Source organism: Pseudophryne corroboree, chromosome 9, assembly GCF_028390025.1.
Source record: "Pseudophryne corroboree isolate aPseCor3 chromosome 9, aPseCor3.hap2, whole genome shotgun sequence".
Classification (NCBI taxonomy): domain Eukaryota; kingdom Metazoa; phylum Chordata; class Amphibia; order Anura; family Myobatrachidae; genus Pseudophryne; species Pseudophryne corroboree.
Window position 1 is genome coordinate 150,223,686 of NC_086452.1, and position 19,335 is coordinate 150,243,020.

A 19,335-nucleotide genomic window follows, 5' to 3' on the forward strand; every position below is an offset into this window, starting at 1 on the left:
AATGGGGATTTAATGTATCAAGGGCATTGCGGTGTGGCACAATATGATGCAGGGGGCATTACTGTGTGGGGCTTAATAATATCCACTTAACTGACGATTTTTCCTTTCAAAAGAGTTAACAATATTGTTTTTTAAGATTTATTTTATTTAAAAGTTGAAGAAGTATTTTTTAAAATATTGAAACATTATATTATGCACATCTGCAGAACAGATCTCCTTGTCAAAAACGGGGGGGAGAGGGGGGGGGGGGCAGGGGGGGACAGCGCAGTTGCATGACCATGCCAGTTAAGTGGATATGGTATAACCTTTTTTTTCCTGTAGTGGCCATGATCTATTGGTGCAGGGTCAAAAACTGGGGTGTAAGGTAGTCTTTTCAGATGAGGCCGCACCCATTTTAACAAGGCCACGCCGATTTTAACGAGGCCACGCATCCTTACTGGGAGCGCGCACATGAAATATTTTTTTGTTTTTTTTATCTGGGGGGTGCATCTTTTATGTCAAGAGGGGAGGCGAGGCATTTTTTAAATTTCGCACTGGGAGCCAAATTGGCTAGAAACAGCCCTGCTTATTTGCATTAATCAAAGAACTGGAAGTGACAAAATTACATTGCCTGCTTACACTGATCAACTTGATGTGAGACATTTGTAATTCTGGAGTGTATGAGTCTGTATCTGTGTAAGAAGGGCTCCAATGTGAGTGGTTGCGGCTTTTGTGTTTCGTATGTGACTTTTGTATGTGTGCAAAACCAATTTCTTTGGCATTAAATCTGCAGGTTAGCATCTCTAGTACACTACAAGCGGCTTTTCTCTGTGTCTGCGATGGCACAAAATGTATAGAAAAATACAATACCCTACTTTTTTCTAGGGTTGACCATTGGCCATTAATGGTTATACACCATCGATGGTTAACAATCAATATTAGATAGTTTTGCCATCAATGTTGGAGACCCAAACGTTCTGTATCATCCATGGTACAGAGCCCCGCAATGTTTTTTTCTTTCTACTTGTTGTCATGACACTGAGCCTAGCTTCACTTCCAGATGCACCCACAGAGACCCATTCCCACCTCTGATTGGCTTGATGCCTTTTGAGTTACAGAACAGGAATGACCATTGGTGGGTGAAACCATCAATGGTTCCACTACCCATGGATTATACCATCAAGGTGAACCACCAATGGTAACATAAATGGTTAATCCACTAATGGCTATCCCTACTTCTACCGGAGCATCTCAATCATGCAGGGTGTCTTGCACCATACAGCTTACAGACAACCAGTAAGTAAGGACACATAACACACACAATATGTATGTATGCTCCATTACTACCATCATTAAATGGCCTTTACTTTTGATAAAAGTTTAAATTCTGGATTTTGCAAACAACTCATGGAGAAAGTATAAGTACTTCAGTCAGTCATTAGATATGTTTGCATTTTTTGTCACTACATGTAAACTTACTTTGTATTTTTCATTATATGTTTACCCAAATACCTATCCTAAAGTATTTAGAATTCTATTTATGGTTCCCCAACCTATTTAGGAATTATATGCAGCTTTCTAAATTTGGTGCAAGCATAACAATTTAGGAACCTATTGAAGAAGTGGAGATAAACCAAATCTCTGTTGAAAAGTTATTTCTCCAAATCTCTCATTTTAAATGGCCAATATTGCTCCTCTTATTGCTGTCCATACTATGGGGACAGTGGCTTTAGTCAATTTACCAAGAGTGAAAAAGCTTAAATTTGATATGCTAGTAAACATAACCTCCGGATGGTGTTAGCTATATACGGTAATAGGGTCCAGCAAATAGATAGAGGCTTCATTGGATTCATTACAGGTTTCGCAAGCTCATATTCCTTTTACATTTCCCTCTTGCCTGCAGTTTAAGGTTGCCAGGAACAGTAAAGGAGCAGGGGTTTTGTCTGGGCTCCCAGAGCAGTCCCAGTATGATACAACATTCTGTATCTTATTAAAGTGCCCCCAGTTCATATTTTGCATCATTGTTTGAAGGGACCAGTGGAGACACTGTGGATGGCTGGGTCAGCTGGCTGTTTCCCGAAATGTGCGTCGGACTGTGACGCCATGAATTAAAAACTCTTAAACGAATATTCAGCCTCCTGAGTGCTGCTTCATTGGAATCTTTATATATACAGTGGGGCAAAGAAGTATTTGGACAGCCACCGATTGTGCAAGTTGACCCACTTAAAAAGATGAGAGAGGTCTGTAATTTCCATCATAGGTACACATCAACTGTGAGAGACAGAATCTGGAAAAAAAAAAACAGGAAATCACATTGTATGATTTTTAAACAATTTGCTTGTATATTCTTGTGGAAAATAAATATTTGGACACCTACCAAGCATCAAGATTTCTGGCTCTCACAGACCTGTTACTTCTTCTTTAAGAAGCTCTTCTACCCTCCACCCGTTACCTGTATTAATGGCACCTGTTTGAACTGGTTATCTGTATAAAAGACACCTGTCCACACCATCAAACAGTCAGACTGCTACCTCTCCACCATGGCAAAGACCAGAGAGCTGTCTAAGGACACCAGGGACAAAATTGTAGAGCTGCACAAGGCTGGGATGAGCTACTCGACAATAGGCAAGCAGCTTGGTGAGAAGAGATCAAATGTTGGCGCAATTATTAAAAAATGGAAGAAATACAAGATCACTGACAATCTCCCTCGACCTGGGGCTCCATGCAAGATCTCACCTCATGGGGTATCTTGAGAACGGTGAGAAATCAGCCCAAAACTACACGGGGGGACCTGGTCAATGACCTCGAGAGCTGGGACCACAGTTACAAAGGTTACCATTAGTAACACACTACGTCGTCATGGATTGAAATCCTGCAGCACCCAAAAGGTTCCCCTGCATAAGCCAGCATATGTCCAGGCCCATCTAAAGTTTGCCAGTGACCATCTGGATGATCCAGAGGAGGATTGGGAGAATGTAATGTGGTCAGATGAGAGCAAAATCGAACTTTTTGGTATAAACTGCACTTGCCGTGTTTGGAGGGAGAAGAATGATGAATGGCATCCCAAGAACACCATACCCACTGTGAAGCATGGGGGTGGAAACATCATGCTTTGGGGCTGCTTTTCTGCAAAGTGGACAGGACGACTGATCCGTATTAAGGAGAGGATGAATGGGGCCATGTATCGTGAGATTTTGGGCAAACACCTCCTTCCCTCAGTAAGAGCATTGAAGATGGAACGTGGCTGGGTCTTCCAGCATGACAATCACACTACCTGGGCAACTAAGGAGTGGCTCCGTAAGAAGCATTTCAAGGTCCTGGAGTGGCCTAGCCAGTTTCCAGACCTCAACCCAATAGAAAATCTGTTTAGGGAGTTGAAAGTCCGTGTCGCCCGGCGACAACCCCAAAACATGACAGATCTAGAGAAGATCTGCATGGAAGAGTGGTCCAAAATACCTGCTACAGTGTGTGCAAACCTGGTCAAGAACTACAGGAAACTTTGACCTCTGTAATTGCCAACCGAGGTTATATTACAAAGTATTGAGTTAAACTTTTTGATTGTCCAAATATTTATTTTCCACAAGAATATACAAATAAATTGTTTAAAAATCATACAATGTGATTTCCTAGGTTTTTTTTCAGATTCTGTCTCTCACAGTTGAAGTGTATGATGGAAATTACAGACCTCTCTCATCTATTTAAGTGGGTCAACTTGCACGATCGGTGGCTGTCCAAATACTTTTTTGCCCCACTGTATGTATGTATATATATATATATATATATATATATATACACATATATACACATATATATATATATATATATATATATATGCTGTATACTCCATACTGTAATCTTATATTATATATATATATATATATATTTTTTTTTTTATATATACACCCAATACACTAATTTTCCATCTCTTTATATATCCATACAGCGTTCTCGGCACTCATAATAATAATATTAATAATAATAATACAGCATTGCCGGGTGCCATCCCATGGAGGTGCAGTGGGAGGCGGCGCCATCCCAGGTGGCGCACACATACTTGTGGATAATACAGGGCAGATGCCCATCAGTTTACGGGCGTCAGCCCTGTATTGTTCATAAGTTTGTGAGTGCCCCCTTTATACACAAATATAAATAGAGAAAAGTCTGGTACTCACTGACATATACAGGTATACCTTACCCCGTTGCCTGCAACAAATGACCCACCTGCAGAAGTGCGACTGTATATAAAAATACTAGAAGAAGTGTCACTCAGGGATTTCAAAGTAAACACACAAAAGCTTTTGTGTGTTTTTACGTTGAAATCCCTGAGTGCCACTTCCAGTATTTTTGTGTATATATATATATATATATATATAGACTTGATGGAGCCGGCACTCATTTTCTAGTATTCAGCAATCGCACCTTGGTGCCCTCCAAATTGTAGTAATCAAAAATGCTGTACTCTAGTCGACTTGTTAATGAAGCAACGTACTCCCAATATTCAGATCAACGTTTCAACACTTTAATGTGGCGCTATTGTCAGGATACACCACACTAAAGCGTTAAACGTTGATCTGAATGTTGGGAGTATGTTGCTTCATTTACAAGTTGCCTAGGGTGCCACCTTTTTTATTAATAAATATATATATATATATTCAAATAGGGATAAAGTCTCTGCGCCTTCAGTGCTTGGGTGTAGACACTTCCATCTGTGTATAACCAGAAAATGATATATATATATGCGTACCGGAAATATGATCAAATAGTGCCTGTAGTGGTATCTTTAATAGGTCATCTCCCCTTGTCTTCTTACTCCATGTATAAACGCCCTCAGCGGGGTGTTAGAACACAATTTACATAGGCAGAAGGAGAAGATGTGTCAGTAAGAATGCTCTTACTATTTATAAAGTGACTTGTGCCGTATTTGTGCAAAATAATGTATTTTATATATGAAGTGCTCTGTGCCTATAGTGTTTCTATAAACCACTATATTTCTTGTGATTTCTAATATAGATAATCAAAATCACACCTCAGTGGTTAAAAAGAATAATAAAATAATAAAAAGAAGATAATGACTCACTCCTTTTTGTAAATGCTGCTCATATGAGGCGATCAATGACCTAATCTGGTACCTCTATAGAGAAAGTTTTTTTCTCATGAAAAAAACACAGAAGGAAAAAAAAAAAAGGGGAAGCTAATAGTGTGATATAGTTTTTTCAAAATTTTAATCACACACATACATAAAAAATGGAATCGTACAATTTAAAAATCAATAATAGGCTTATCTGTTATACAGGTAGTTGGAGAGGTAGCGGAAGCTACCTCTCCAACTACCTGTATAACAGATAAGCCTATTATTGATTTTTAAATTGTACGATTCCATTTTTTATGTATGTGTGTGATTAAAATTTTGAAAAAACTATATCACACTATTAGCTTCCCCTTTTTTTTTTTTCCTTCTGTGTTTTTTTCATGAGAAAAAAACTTTCTCTATAGAGGTACCAGATTAGGTCATTGATCGCCTCATATGAGCAGCATTTACAAAAAGGAGTGAGTCATTATCTTCTTTTTATTATTTTATTATTCTTTTTAACCACTGAGGTGTGATTTTGATTATCTATATTAGAAATCACAAGAAATATAGTGGTTTATAGAAACACTATAGGCACAGAGCACTTCATATATAAAATACATTATTTTGCACAAATACGGCACAAGTCACTTTATAAATAGTAAGAGCATTCTTACTGACACATCTTCTCCTTCTGCCTATGTAAATTGTGTTCTAACACCCCGCTGAGGGCGTTTATACATGGAGTAAGAAGACAAGGGGAGATGACCTATTAAAGATACCACTACAGGCACTATTTGATCATATTTCCGGTACGCATATATATATATCATTTTCTGGTTATACACAGATGGAAGTGTCTACACCCAAGCACTGAAGGCGCAGAGACTTTATCCCTATTTGAACATTTTTATTGTGACTCAACGAAATATGAGTCAATAAGAGAGTCTATACTGCAGCCCCTACACGTGGGAGTGCTGTTTGGAATTTAACGTGAATAAGTTATGCACGAATTTTTATATATTTATTGTAAACGTTTTAGGTTTTAAGCGCTTACTATACACCTCTACTGTACACATATATATATATATATATATAGAACAGACAGTAGAGGCACTCTCCAGAATTCATAAAGATGCAAAAAGGTGAATTTATTTATACGTTACACAATACACTCGAATGGTATTCCTTGATATGTCCTCAAGCGCTTTCGGCCCACAGAGGGCCTTCCTCAGGAGGCAGTATGTAATAATTCCATCAGAACATAAGACCAAACACAGGGTCTACCCGGATATCCAGCAGTAAGCTGGGTTATGCCTGACAGGCTCTATATACACCAGTGATCAATTAGAATTTGGCGCTAAACACGCCCCTAATATGACCTCATATCAAATGCGACATAATTATACAAACTAACATCTAAAGCAATCAGTACAAAATAAATACCAAAATTTCCCAACCAAGAAGGGGTAATGCAGGACACACTTATACTTAGCGGCCAGGCTCCATGTGACACAAGTGGGCAAAGCCCGTCCGTTGTAAACACTGATAGCGGACATTCCCCGTCCACAGCTGCTGAGTACAGACGGACCGCAGTGACATGCGTAACTAGGCAACAAGCCGCACTTCCTGTCTGTGAAACGCACGTGTCACAAAGACGGAAGTAAAGCTGGAACGCATATCGGAACTCTCTTAGACAGAATAAAGACATCCAGTCTGTCAAATCCAAGTAAATTCTGAATTAATTCACTCCAATACGGAATCTATATTAAATAACATGGGACCTACACCGGGGAATGAGGTACACACTAAACTGGCTAGGTCCCATGTTATTTAATATAGATTCCGTATTGGAGTGAATTAATTCAGAATTTACTTGGATTTGACAGACTGGATGTCTTTATTCTGTCTAAGAGAGTTCCGATATGCGTTCCAGCTTTACTTCCGTCTTTGTGACACGTGCGTTTCACAGACAGGAAGTGCGGCTTGTTGCCTAGTTACGCATGTCACTGCGGTCCGTCTGTACTCAGCAGCTGTGGACGGGGAATGTCCGCTATCAGTGTTTACAACGGACGGGCTTTGCCCACTTGTGTCACATGGAGCCTGGCCGCTAAGTATAAGTGTGTCCTGCATTACCCCTTCTTGGTTGGGAAATTTTGGTATTTATTTTGTACTGATTGCTTTAGATGTTAGTTTGTATAATTATGTCGCATTTGATATGAGGTCATATTAGGGGCGTGTTTAGCGCCAAATTCTAATTGATCACTGGTGTATATAGAGCCTGTCAGGCATAACCCAGCTTACTGCTGGATATCCGGGTAGACCCTGTGTTTGGTCTTATGTTCTGATGGAATTATTACATACTGCCTCCTGAGGAAGGCCCTCTGTGGGCCGAAAGCGCTTGAGGACATATCAAGGAATACCATTCGAGTGTATTGTGTAACGTATAAATAAATTCACCTTTTTGCATCTTTATGAATTCTGGAGAGTGCCTCTACTGTCTGTTCTATAATTTGAATGCCTTTGCATTCTGGAGTGATCACCCCAGTCGTTGTCTCCTTTGAAGATGTGAGTGCGACCATTTTTGGATATATATATATATATAGGTATAACTGACACCTCAGTGTCCACCCTGCCCGGTACCACCATCCACTGCCAGGCTCTGCCCTCTCCCTGATGTTTTGACTTCCTTCACCTCAAAATTAACTCCTGCGTGCTACCCATCGCTCTCACAGTGCACAGGGGGGGGGGGGCTTTTCAAAATCTTGCTATGGGGCCCTTAAAGGTCTAGTTTCGCCCCTGCAGAGTGAGATGTGGCCACACCCCCAGTATTGCCCCTGCTACTAGTGACTGTAGCAAAAATATTAATAATAAGTAGAGATGTGCACCGGAAATTTTTTGGGTTTTGTGTTTTGGTTTTGGATTTGGTTCCGCGGCCGTGTTTTGGATTCGGACGCATTTTGGCAAAACCTCCCTGAATTTTTTTTGTCGGATTTGGGTGTGTTTTGGATTCGGGTGGTTTTTTTTTTCTAAAAAACCCTCAAAAACAGCTTAAATCATAGAATTTGGGGTTAATTTTGATCCCATAGTATTATTAACCTCATTAACCATAATTTCTACTCATTTCCAGTCTATTCTGAACACCTCACACCTCACAATATTATTTTTAGTTCTAAAATTTGCACCAAGGTCGCTGGATGACTAAGCTAAGCGACCCAAGTGGGCAACACAAACACCTGGCCCATCTAGGAGTGGCACTGCAGTGTCAGACAGGATGGCACTTAAAAAAATAGTCCCCAAACAGCACATGATGCAAAGAAAAAAAGAAGTGCACCAAGGTCGCTGGATAACTAAGCTAAGCGACCCAAGTGGCCGGCACAAACACCTGGCCCATCTAGGAGTGGCACTGCAGTGTCTGACAGGTTGGCACTTAAAAAAATAGTCCCCAAACAGCACATGATGCAAAGAAAAGAGAAAAAGAGGTGCACTGTGGTCGCTGGACGGCTAAGCTAAGCGACACAAACACCTCAATATCACAGGAATTTTTCGTTCTAATCAATGGTATTATTGGTCCAAATCACTGGAAGAAAATGACAAAATCACAGGAATTATTCGTTCTAATCAATGGTATTACTGGTCCAAATCACTGGAATAAAATGACAAAATCACATTTGCAGAAAGTTGCTGCTTTCTGAATACAGAAATGCTCAGATATTCCTGCGAATCCACAATCCCTTCCCAGAGGAAAAAGAAATTGAGAAACCGTTGTTTGAGAACGTTTGTTCTCTTTCCCTTACAAAGGAACAAACCACTTTCCAAGAAGACTGACGTTTTTGGGATTATAGAGACATAATGTTTTTGAATATAAATCCTAAAGCAGGTGGTGTATTAGAGCAAAAGAGTGCAAGAGACCAGCCATGCAGTTTCTGAAATATTATGACAAAATGTTACTATATTTCATAAGCACTCATTCCTAACTCTGCTAAGTACTGTTTGGTATACTGTATCTGGCTTCCATGAGGTAGTTGTCCATTATTTCAGCTTCCATTGACCTTTTTGAAAGCGGTAGAAGTTATCGATTCTTTTTTTTATTTTTATTTACCCCTATTTTTAATTTTCTCCTGCATAGCCCAGTAAAATGTTGCAATGTTAAGTATTGACTTGTGCCTTCTGGGGGTCCACTTCTTCACCAAACCCAGCCAAATCTCGTCCTAACCCTGTGTTCCACGTTCTCTATGTACCCCATCTGTGTCACCCATGTCTGTCTACCCCTCCCCTTTAGATTGTAAGCTCTCACGAGCAGGGCCCTCTTCCCTCATGTGCTTATCCTTTGTCTTACTTTAATAATCTTCAACTGTACCACATCCAGCAGTCTTCTGCCACCTGATACTTATTCCAGTGTCATCTGCTGATGTAACTATGTTTATTTACCCTGTACTTGTCCTATACTGTCATCAACTGTAAGTTGCTGTTTTCCTGCTTGATTATTTATGTACTCTGTAATTGGCGCTGCAGAACCCTTGTGGCGCCATATAAATAAAGGATAATAATAATAATAATAATATAGTGTGTATAATCCCCAGGTGTATCTCACACATCGCTCAGTACAGATTACAGGATGTATAATCAGTAATCACCAGGTGTATAACATACGTCGCACAGTACAGTATATAGGGTGTATAATCCCCAGGTGTATCTCACACATCGCTCAGTACAGATTACAGGATGTATAATTAGTAATCACCAGTTTTATAACACACGTCGCAAAGTACAGTATACATACTGGTCACAACAATGCAGCAGATATTGAGCACTGATCAAGATACTAGAAGTGACACAGAGCTGCAAGATACAGCAATGGCCTACTGTGCTGTACTATATATGTATACTGCTGGTCACCAAAATGCTGCACTGTCCTACTATATACTGCTTACAATAATGCAGCACAGATATGGAATGGATACTTTCAGTGACACAGATCTGCAAGATACAGCAATAGCCTACTGTACTGTACTATATATGTATACTTCTGGTCACCAAAATGCTGCACTGTCCTACTATATACTGCTCACAATAATGCAGCACAGATATGGAATAGATACTTGCAGTGACACAGAGCTGCAAGATACAGCAATGGCCTACTGTACAACTATATACTATTGGTCACCAAAATGCTGCACTGTAATACTATATATAATGCTCACAAAAATGCAGCACAGATATGGAATGGATACTTGCAGTGACACAGAGCTGCAAGATACAGCAATAGCCTACTGTACAACTATATACTGTTGGTCATCAAAATGCTGCACTGTAATACTATATATACTGCTCACAAAAATGCCGCACAGATATGGAATGGATACTTGCAGTGACACAGAGCTGCAAGATACAGCAATGGCCTACTGTACTGTACTACTATTATACTGGTGGTCCCCAGTCCCCACAATAAAGCACACTGAGCACAGATATTTGCAGCACACTGAGCACAGATATGGAGTGTTTTCAGGCAGAGAACGTAGATATTTTCAGCACACTGAGCACAGATATTTGCAGCACACTGAGCACAGATATTTGCAGCACACTGAGCACAGATTACGGAGCTTTTCAGGGAGAGAACGCAGCCACGTCCTCTCCGTTCAATCTCCAATGCACGAGTGAAAATGGCGGCGACGCACGGCTCTTTATATAGAATACGAATCTCGCGAGAATACGACAGCGGGATGATGACGTTCGGGCGCGTTCGGGTTAACCGAGCAAGGCGGGAAGATCCGAGGCTTCCTCGGAACCGTGTAAAATAGGTGAAGTTCGGGGGGGGGTTCGGATCTCGACAAACCGAACCCGCTCATCTCTAATATTAAGTACATGGTGTATACATGGGACCTCATACTTTTGTGACTTAGATGGATGCCCATAGCTAGGAAACCTTTTGTAGCTTGAATCAGCTAAAGAAAGCTGACCAAGCTTGTTCTCCTGGGTCCCATCTTCCAGAGGTATAAAGGGACAGGACTGACAAGTCACAGGTGCAATGCATTAGAGACTAGGAACCATAGAGAAGGGACCCCTAAGCCTCTGGGCTCCATAGCAACTATAGTCTTGCCCCTGTCTTCCACCTAGTTGGTAACTCATTGTGGAACAGCCTAAATTTGTTTTAAATGGTCAAACAAGCAAAAGATGAACATGAGACAGATCCATTCTTGATAAAAACAAAAATAAGAAACAAGTAGAGAAAGGTGTAAAAATAGATGTAAATGAAAATATATTACAAAGCAGAAGTCTTCATGTAAAGTGTAAAAAGGTTTTTTTCTGCTAGCGTTGAAAAACAAATTTGCATACATAAATTATTGCATTTTAGAGCTATTGTGCTTGCGAAGAATAAAATAATAAATTTACAATGCTTTTAATTAATAAGTTCTTTTTTTTTTCAGTACAATTTAATTTATACTTATATTTTTTTTTATTTGACTAAAGTTTCATTTTCTTTTTTATTATTATTCTTTACTTATAGAGTTCTAACATATAGGATGGTCAGCTAAGGGGTTCATCTACTTTAATCTGCAGGTGTCACAAATAATCCACACTTTGTTCTGCATAGGTAAAAGAATAGTTGCACTTATCTTAAAAGTAGATAGAAAGAAGAGGAAAAAGGGTCGCACAGACATATGTATATGCTAGTCAATGATTACCAGTAAGTCACAAAAAGTCATTTCCCATATACTTAAATCTCATTTATTAATTGTCACTTAAATTGTATGGGAGGTGCTCCTGGGAATAAATTATATATTCCGAAAGACCAGAATAAGGAAGTATTCCCTATTATGGGCACACTCGGACTTTGTGACAGTATTCTTAAAGTCTAATATCAATAATGATATTTGACCACTAATATTAAAATATAACTTTTATTTGTATCTTAAAACATCTGCGAAAATATTGTGCATGTGAGAAAAAAGTGCAAAAATAATAAACAAATGTGAAAATGAAACTAAAAATTCAGTCAATGCTGTCTATTTATTCTTCACTCTTTCAAGTGTTTAGAATGTATCCATATTTGTTGCAATAATCTTTTATTTAGTGTCCAAATGGAAACAATGGTATCCTTTAAATGTACCTCTGTGAGAGCTATTAAGGACTGGGTTATCACTCTCAATTGACAATCTCTCTCATTCTTGGTAGTGTGCGCATCACTATTTCCAAGTACAACAATCAGACACTATCAGGTCCTGTCTGGTATATATGATTTGTCCTGCATTGTCCTAGGTATCTATCCCACAGGGTTGTCTTTACTAGCCCCCTATCAAGTAAATAAATAAGGAATTCTTAATATAAATTTTCATCTACTGTATTGTCATTTATTGTTTGGGATCGCCTGACCTATAGGTTATATTAAAGATATAATATCATGCCAATTATGATGAATACTAATGATGGTCATAAACATGTGGCACTTTCCAAACTGATTTATCTCCACCTGCATGCTATTTTTGCATGCCTGTATAAATGATCTTAGTTCATGCCACATGGGTTTAAAGGACAAAATATGTTCCCTGTCAGTTATTCAGGAGTCCTGCCGATTTGAAATAAGCCCTATATGATAACAAGAGCTGTGCTGTTGGGTAACTAATGCCCCCTGATCATGGCTTCTGTTCCCACATCCACACTTTATCTAAAAGTTTATGTCAGTTGAAAAAGTGTGGCACATATGTTTTTAAAATGTGTATCCACAGTCGCACCTTGGTCTTAAATCTCGCCAATTGGCAAGGTGTGGCTAATGTGTTTTATCGGTGCGTTGTATTATATAATGATATAAACAGGGATTGTGTGTTGTCCTTTTCCCACGTACCCCAGCTAATATCTGCTGGTCGTGGCTTGTATCTATAAACCCACATATATAATAAGGGGTCCAAATAGCAATCCCATTAAAGGTAATAAAGCTGTGTCCCACACAATAGCCACTATTTGAAGCAGAAAGTGGGTTCTTAATATTAATGAAAATATTTTGACAATTAGAAAATAGGCAGCTATATATTTGTGACACACTATACACTATCCATTTACGATGCTTCTCAACAGTAATAGTATGATAATAGTGGATAAGTGTAATTTATTATGGAGATGTAGTGCATATTCAACATGCACCCATCTATCGCGGCTCTCAGCTCCCAGACTATGCTCTATGTGATCACCGTCAATACGGGACCGCCTGGGGCACAGCTTGTCGGAGCCGCAGACTTAGCAGCGTGCTGCCGCTGACCGCCGCCTCCCATTTCCCAGGCTACACACACCACTGGCGGTGTCCGTTGATGCGGGGCCGCCGGGTGTATATCCCGCCGTGGCCGCTGACCGTCTCCCGTGTATCGGGCCACACGCACTGCTAGCAATATCGGTCAGTGCGAAGCTGCCGGGTGTGTGTCCCGCTACGACTGCGGCTGCAATGTATGCTGCTGGGCTATGTCACAATAATAAATACATGTGGTACATTTATCTAAATAATGGATACATTTAAGTGCAGTGACTGAACATTTAAAATGCTAATTGACAGACAACCAGCCGTGTGAACTGTCTCCTAACGACCGTTTCGCATGAGTTTTTTTTTTTTTCCCCTATGATTAAGCTCATGCGAAACGGTCGTTAGGAGACAGTTCACATGGCTGGTTGTCTGTCAATTAGCGTTTTAAATGTTCAGTCACTGCACTTAAATGTATCCATTATTTAGATAAATGTACCACATGTATTTATTATTGTGACATAGCCCTGCAGCATACTTTGCAGCCGCAGCCGTAGCGGGACACACACCCGGCAGCTTCGCACTGACGGATATTGCTAGCAGTGCGTGTGGCCCGATACACGGGAGACGGTCAGCGGCCACGGCGGGATATACACCCGGCGGCCCCGCATCAACGGACACCGCCAGTGGTGTGTGTAGCCTGGGAAATGGGAGGCGGCGGTCAGCGGCAGCACACTGCTAAGTCTGCGGCTCCGACAAGCTGTGCCCCAGGCAGTCCCGTATTGACGGTGATCACATAAAGCATAGTCTGGGAGCTGAGAGCCGCGATAGATGGGTGCATGTTGAATATGCACTACATCTCCATAATAAATTACACTTATCCACTATTATCATACTATTACTGTTGAGAAGCATCGTAAATGGATAGTGTATAGTGTGTCACAAATATATAGCCGCCTATTTTCTTATTGTCAAAATATTTTCATTAATATTAAGAACCCACTTTCAGCTTCAAATAGTGGCTATTGTGTGGGACACAGCTTTATTACCTTTAATGGGATTGCTATTTGGACCCCTTATTATATATGTGGGTTTATAGATACAAGCCACGACCAGCAGATATTAGCTGGGGCACGTGGGAAAAGGACAACACACAATCCCTGTTTATATCATTATATAATACAACGCCCCGATAAAACACATTAGCCACACCTTGCCAATTGGCGAGATTTAAGACCAAGGTGCGACTGTGGATACACATTTTAAAAACATATGTGCCACACTTTTTCAACTGACATAAACTTTTAGATAAAGTGTGGATGTGGGAACAGAAGCCATGATCAGGGGGCATTAGTTACCCAACAGCACAGCTCTTGTTATCATATATTGCTTATTTCAAATCGGCAGGACTCCTGAATAACTAACAGGGAACATATTTTGTCCTTTAAACCCATGTGGCATGAACTAAGATCATTTATACAGGCATGCAAAAATAGCATGCAGGTGGAGATAAATCAGTTTGGAAAGTGCCACATGTTTATGACCATCATTAGTATTCATCATAATTGGCATGATATTATATCTTTAATATAACCTATAGGTCAGGCGATCCCAAACAATAAATGACAATACAGTAGATGAAAATTTATATTAAGAATTCCTTATTTATTTACTTGATAGGGGGCTAGTAAAGACAACCCTGTGAGATAGATACCTAGGACAATGCAGGACAAATCATATATACCAGACAGGACCTGATAGTGTCTGATTGTTGAACTTGGAAATAGTGATGCGCACACTACCAAGAATGAGAGAGATTGTCAATTGAGAGTGATAACCCAGTCCTTAATAGCTCTCACAGAGGTACATTTAAAGGATACCATTGTTTCCATTTGGACACTAAATAAAAGATTATTGCAACAAATATGGATACATTCTAAACACTTGAAAGAGTGAAGAATAAATAGACAGCAGTGACTGAATTTTTAGTTTCATTTTCACATTTGTTTATTATTTTTGCACTTTTTTCTCACATGCACAATATTTTCGCAGATGTTTTAAGATACAAATAAAAGTTATATTTTAATATTAGTGGTCAAATATCATTATTGATATTAGACTTTAAGAATACTGTCACAAAGTCCGAGTGTGCCCATAATAGGGAATACTTCCTTCTTCTGGTCTTTCTAAGCTTATCTTAAAAGTAGTCAAATATATTCATTGCACTTAGATATGTACTGTAGATGTGCTCTAGATTGGTGTGTTCATTTCATTTTCCTTTCTCCTTCTTTCCATGCAGCACAATAGTTTTTTTTTTCTGAATTTGCTCCTAACTCAGTCCAATAATGTCTTATGCATGAGTAAAATACAATTTCTCCCAGCAGAATTAGTATTGTATTGCAACCTCTGTAGCTGTGTCTATAGAGTTAGTATATGCTGTACGGGTATGGTTCATTGGGTAGACCCATATAAGTCAACAGGTCGACCCCCATATGGTTGACATGCTGTAATTCAACAGGGTCAAAAGATCGACAGGGTCATTAGGTTAACATGTGCAAGGTAGACAGTACAAAAGGTCAACAGGTACAAGAAGTCAACACAGTGAAAAGGATGACATGTAAATGGTTGACACAGCAAAAGGCGACCCAACTATTTTTGTGTGTCATGTTGTATGTTAAAGCACATGATACCCCAATTAGTGTACATTGCCATGCCTTGGGTAGTCTACTATAACCAATAAAAGTCCACATGGATGGTAAAAGACAAAAAAGTTGAAAACAATAAAAAAAACTTGTCAACCATATGTGTGTCAACATTGTTATGTCGACCATCTGAACCTGTCGACCTTTTGCACTTGCGACCTTTTCTACTGTGTGCCTTTGAGATGTCGACCTACTGACCCTGTTAACTTTTGTACTGTTGACCTAATAAAGGTCGAGCTATCAACCGGATACCATACTGTACTTCATATATATAGTCAAACATACAAATGAATGTTAAATGTTAACAATTTATAACCCTCACTTTGCTAAAGTACATTAAGCAAAATAATGAATTCTATAATTAATTATCCAGTTTATTTGTTGCGGTTTTCAAGCAATTATTGTTTAAAAAGTGATGGAACACAGTAAACAGGACTTTAATGCAATCCATAGACATGACAGCTTATATAAAGCTCACTCTACAACTACACAAATATACTATTACTAAAATGTAATGTCTTCTTTTACTTTCCAGATGTACTTCAATGCAACATTAACTGATTCCTCCAAGTTATTGAAACCATTGCTGGTGTTCTCCTTTATAATATGTGGGATTATATGTGGTCTGACTCGGATCACTCAATACAAAAATCATCCCATTGATGTTTACAGTGGCTTTCTCTTGGGTGGGGGAATAGCTTTATACTTGGTAAGTAACAATAAGGGTTTATGTTATTACATAGTTCAAGATCTGAAGCATAGTACTGTATTTGTAATTTGTTATTACTATTTGTATGTTTTGCATGTGGGATATTATTTATTTCATAAACCTTTGAGTACCAGTAGCAGAAACATACCTGCACTTCTGGATGCAGAAAATATACCGGTGCCAACATTTCCATCCCTAAGATTTACCTTTTCCTGGAATCTGTACCAAAGACCATGGCACAGAAAGCTGTCCATGAATTCCTTTAACCATTATCCTATAAAATAGAAAACAGTAACAGCAAACCGCAATCAGATTTCTGGTAACATAAATAATTGTATTTATCAACTTTAATTCAATGTATTCTTGGTAAACCCCTTAATCAGAACATACGGGGGCCATACATATAGCCTGTATTGGGGAAATTCCCATTTTGCCGACACCGAGGTCGGGGGATCTAAGAAATCCAACATGTTGGAAAATCTTTATTCCCCGATTCCAACACAAAAATGGTCAGAAAAGGCGATTCAACGATTTTTAACATTATATTTGTCTGTTTCCCCAATACATTGCCAATCATCGATGTCCACTGATTTGCAGATGTGATTGTCAGAATGTAGAATTGTGGCGCAGATGTATGGCCTGCATTATTCCTCAAAAGGATTGCACACAGAAACATTGTAAAGACTCTATACCCAACAATAATACTTACAATGCATAAAACATATAAAACATACACATTGAGCCCTGTATTGTTACTAAGGAGTCTGCTACTGACAGATGGGTCATTGTCACCTGGGAGTGTTTCTGTCCATAACCTATTTAGTATACCAAGCCCACATCTGTTATGGGATGTGAAGTAAGGACTTTCTAAAATAATCAGGCGCTAATACAGTATATTAAATCCTAATTATAAAAACAAGTGCTAAACAGCTGCAGTCACACAGATGTGCCTGTGGTAGCACGACTCCAAAACAGTCGTTTGGCAGTCCAAAAGGTTGAACAAAAGGAACCACCTATACCAACAAAATATTGAGAATACTACGCCTATAGGTTAGCATGAGCTATGACTGAACTAAACCAAAGCACACATATACCTGTATAGAAATATAGCTTATATAATTTATTTATGTAGTACAATAAAAAAAAAGATAGATAGATAGATAGATAGATAGATAGATAGATAGATAGATAGATAGATAGATAGAAGCAATCCATTGTCCGGATAATTATATCCACAGCCACAATATATATTATCCTCTGTGACAGAGTCTGCATCATAATAATGGTACATTACATATGTAATAAATTCTGTTTAAAAGGATAGTGTCCCCTCATTTATATATGGAGGTAAGGAAAAAGTTCCAATATATGTTCAAGCATGCATGTCTGCTGGTCAACCTCTTATAAATGCAGAAAAACCCACTGTATATAGTTATTTTCCTTAATTCACCCCCAAAAGGGGATATATCAAATGCTCACCACAAATGTTGGATCCCGTATTCCACACTGTGAGCTGGAAATGCCATCAGCCGTGATGTTAGTAAGCTTGGGCTGGATCCCATTTTAGTGTATAGCAACACTGACGGTTTCTTTAACCTCCAGAGAAACCACTATTGCTGGACCAGGAGGACACCTTTGTTTAAGCAGTGGTAGTGTCGGCTTTATTAGCTTTCTGGACTTGGAATAAAGCAGCAGGACCAGCAAAATATAAACTTCTCTAATGCATTACTCTCCTTTGGGAGCTTTTGAAAAAGCTCCCAAAGGAGAGAAAATCATTAGAGAAGTTTATATTTTGGTGGTCCTGCTGCTTCAATATACTATATAACTGTACTACATAAATAAATGCTATAATCTATACAATATTTCTATACAGGTACATGTGTGCTTTGGTTTATTTCAGTCATGACTCATGCTAAACTACAGTATAAGTGCAGTATTCACAATATTTTGTTAGTTTGGAATCTGAATTCCTTTGTGTTAACACTTATACAGTGAAAGACACCATATTTGAAGGGTTTTCATACAGAATCCAGTTGATACTGTATGCCCTGAAAGCAACCGCATGGCATCGCCAGTAATGAATGGGTCTATGAACAAAGCCTTGGAGAGAGATAAAGTACCAACCAAACAGCTATTAATTGTCAGTTTTCAAACACAGCCTGTAACATGCCAATTAGGAGCTGATTGGCTGGTCCTTTATATCCATCCACTTAAACGATCTCCAAGGCTTAGTAAACCCCATAGTCGTCTGTCTATCTATCTATCTATCTATCTATCTATCTATCTGTCTGTCTGTCTGTCTGTCTGTCTGTCTGTCTATCTATCTATCTATCTATCGCTATCCACTAAGGGTGTGATATGTTATGTTGACAAGAACTTTGATGACAATGTTTTTGTTGGCACAATAATCCCAGAACTAGAGATGAGCGGGTTCGGTTTTACTCGGTTTTTCACTGATCTCAAAAATGCATGTTATTGGCTCACAGATATCACGTGTTTTGGATAGCCAATAAGAAAACTCCAGATAAAACCGAACTGGCGTTAATTCTGGCGTTAAATCCGAACCCGCTCATCTCTACCCAGAACCAATGTCAACCCCGTGAAATGCTAATTAAAGCATTTTAATGCTGTTGGCGGTATAACTGTAAAC

General features: G+C 39.1%; 1 protein-coding gene across 1 annotated transcript in view; it reads left to right on the forward strand.

Moving 5' to 3' along the window:
- PLPPR4 (phospholipid phosphatase related 4) overlaps positions 1-19,335 on the forward strand; it is a 194,077-nt gene that overhangs the window by 170,264 nt on the left and 4,478 nt on the right. Inside the window, exon 6 of the mRNA XM_063939851.1 lies at positions 16,512-16,685. Coding sequence (XP_063795921.1) covers positions 16,512-16,685 — 174 coding nt within the window. The remainder of the gene's footprint in view (positions 1-16,511; positions 16,686-19,335) is intronic.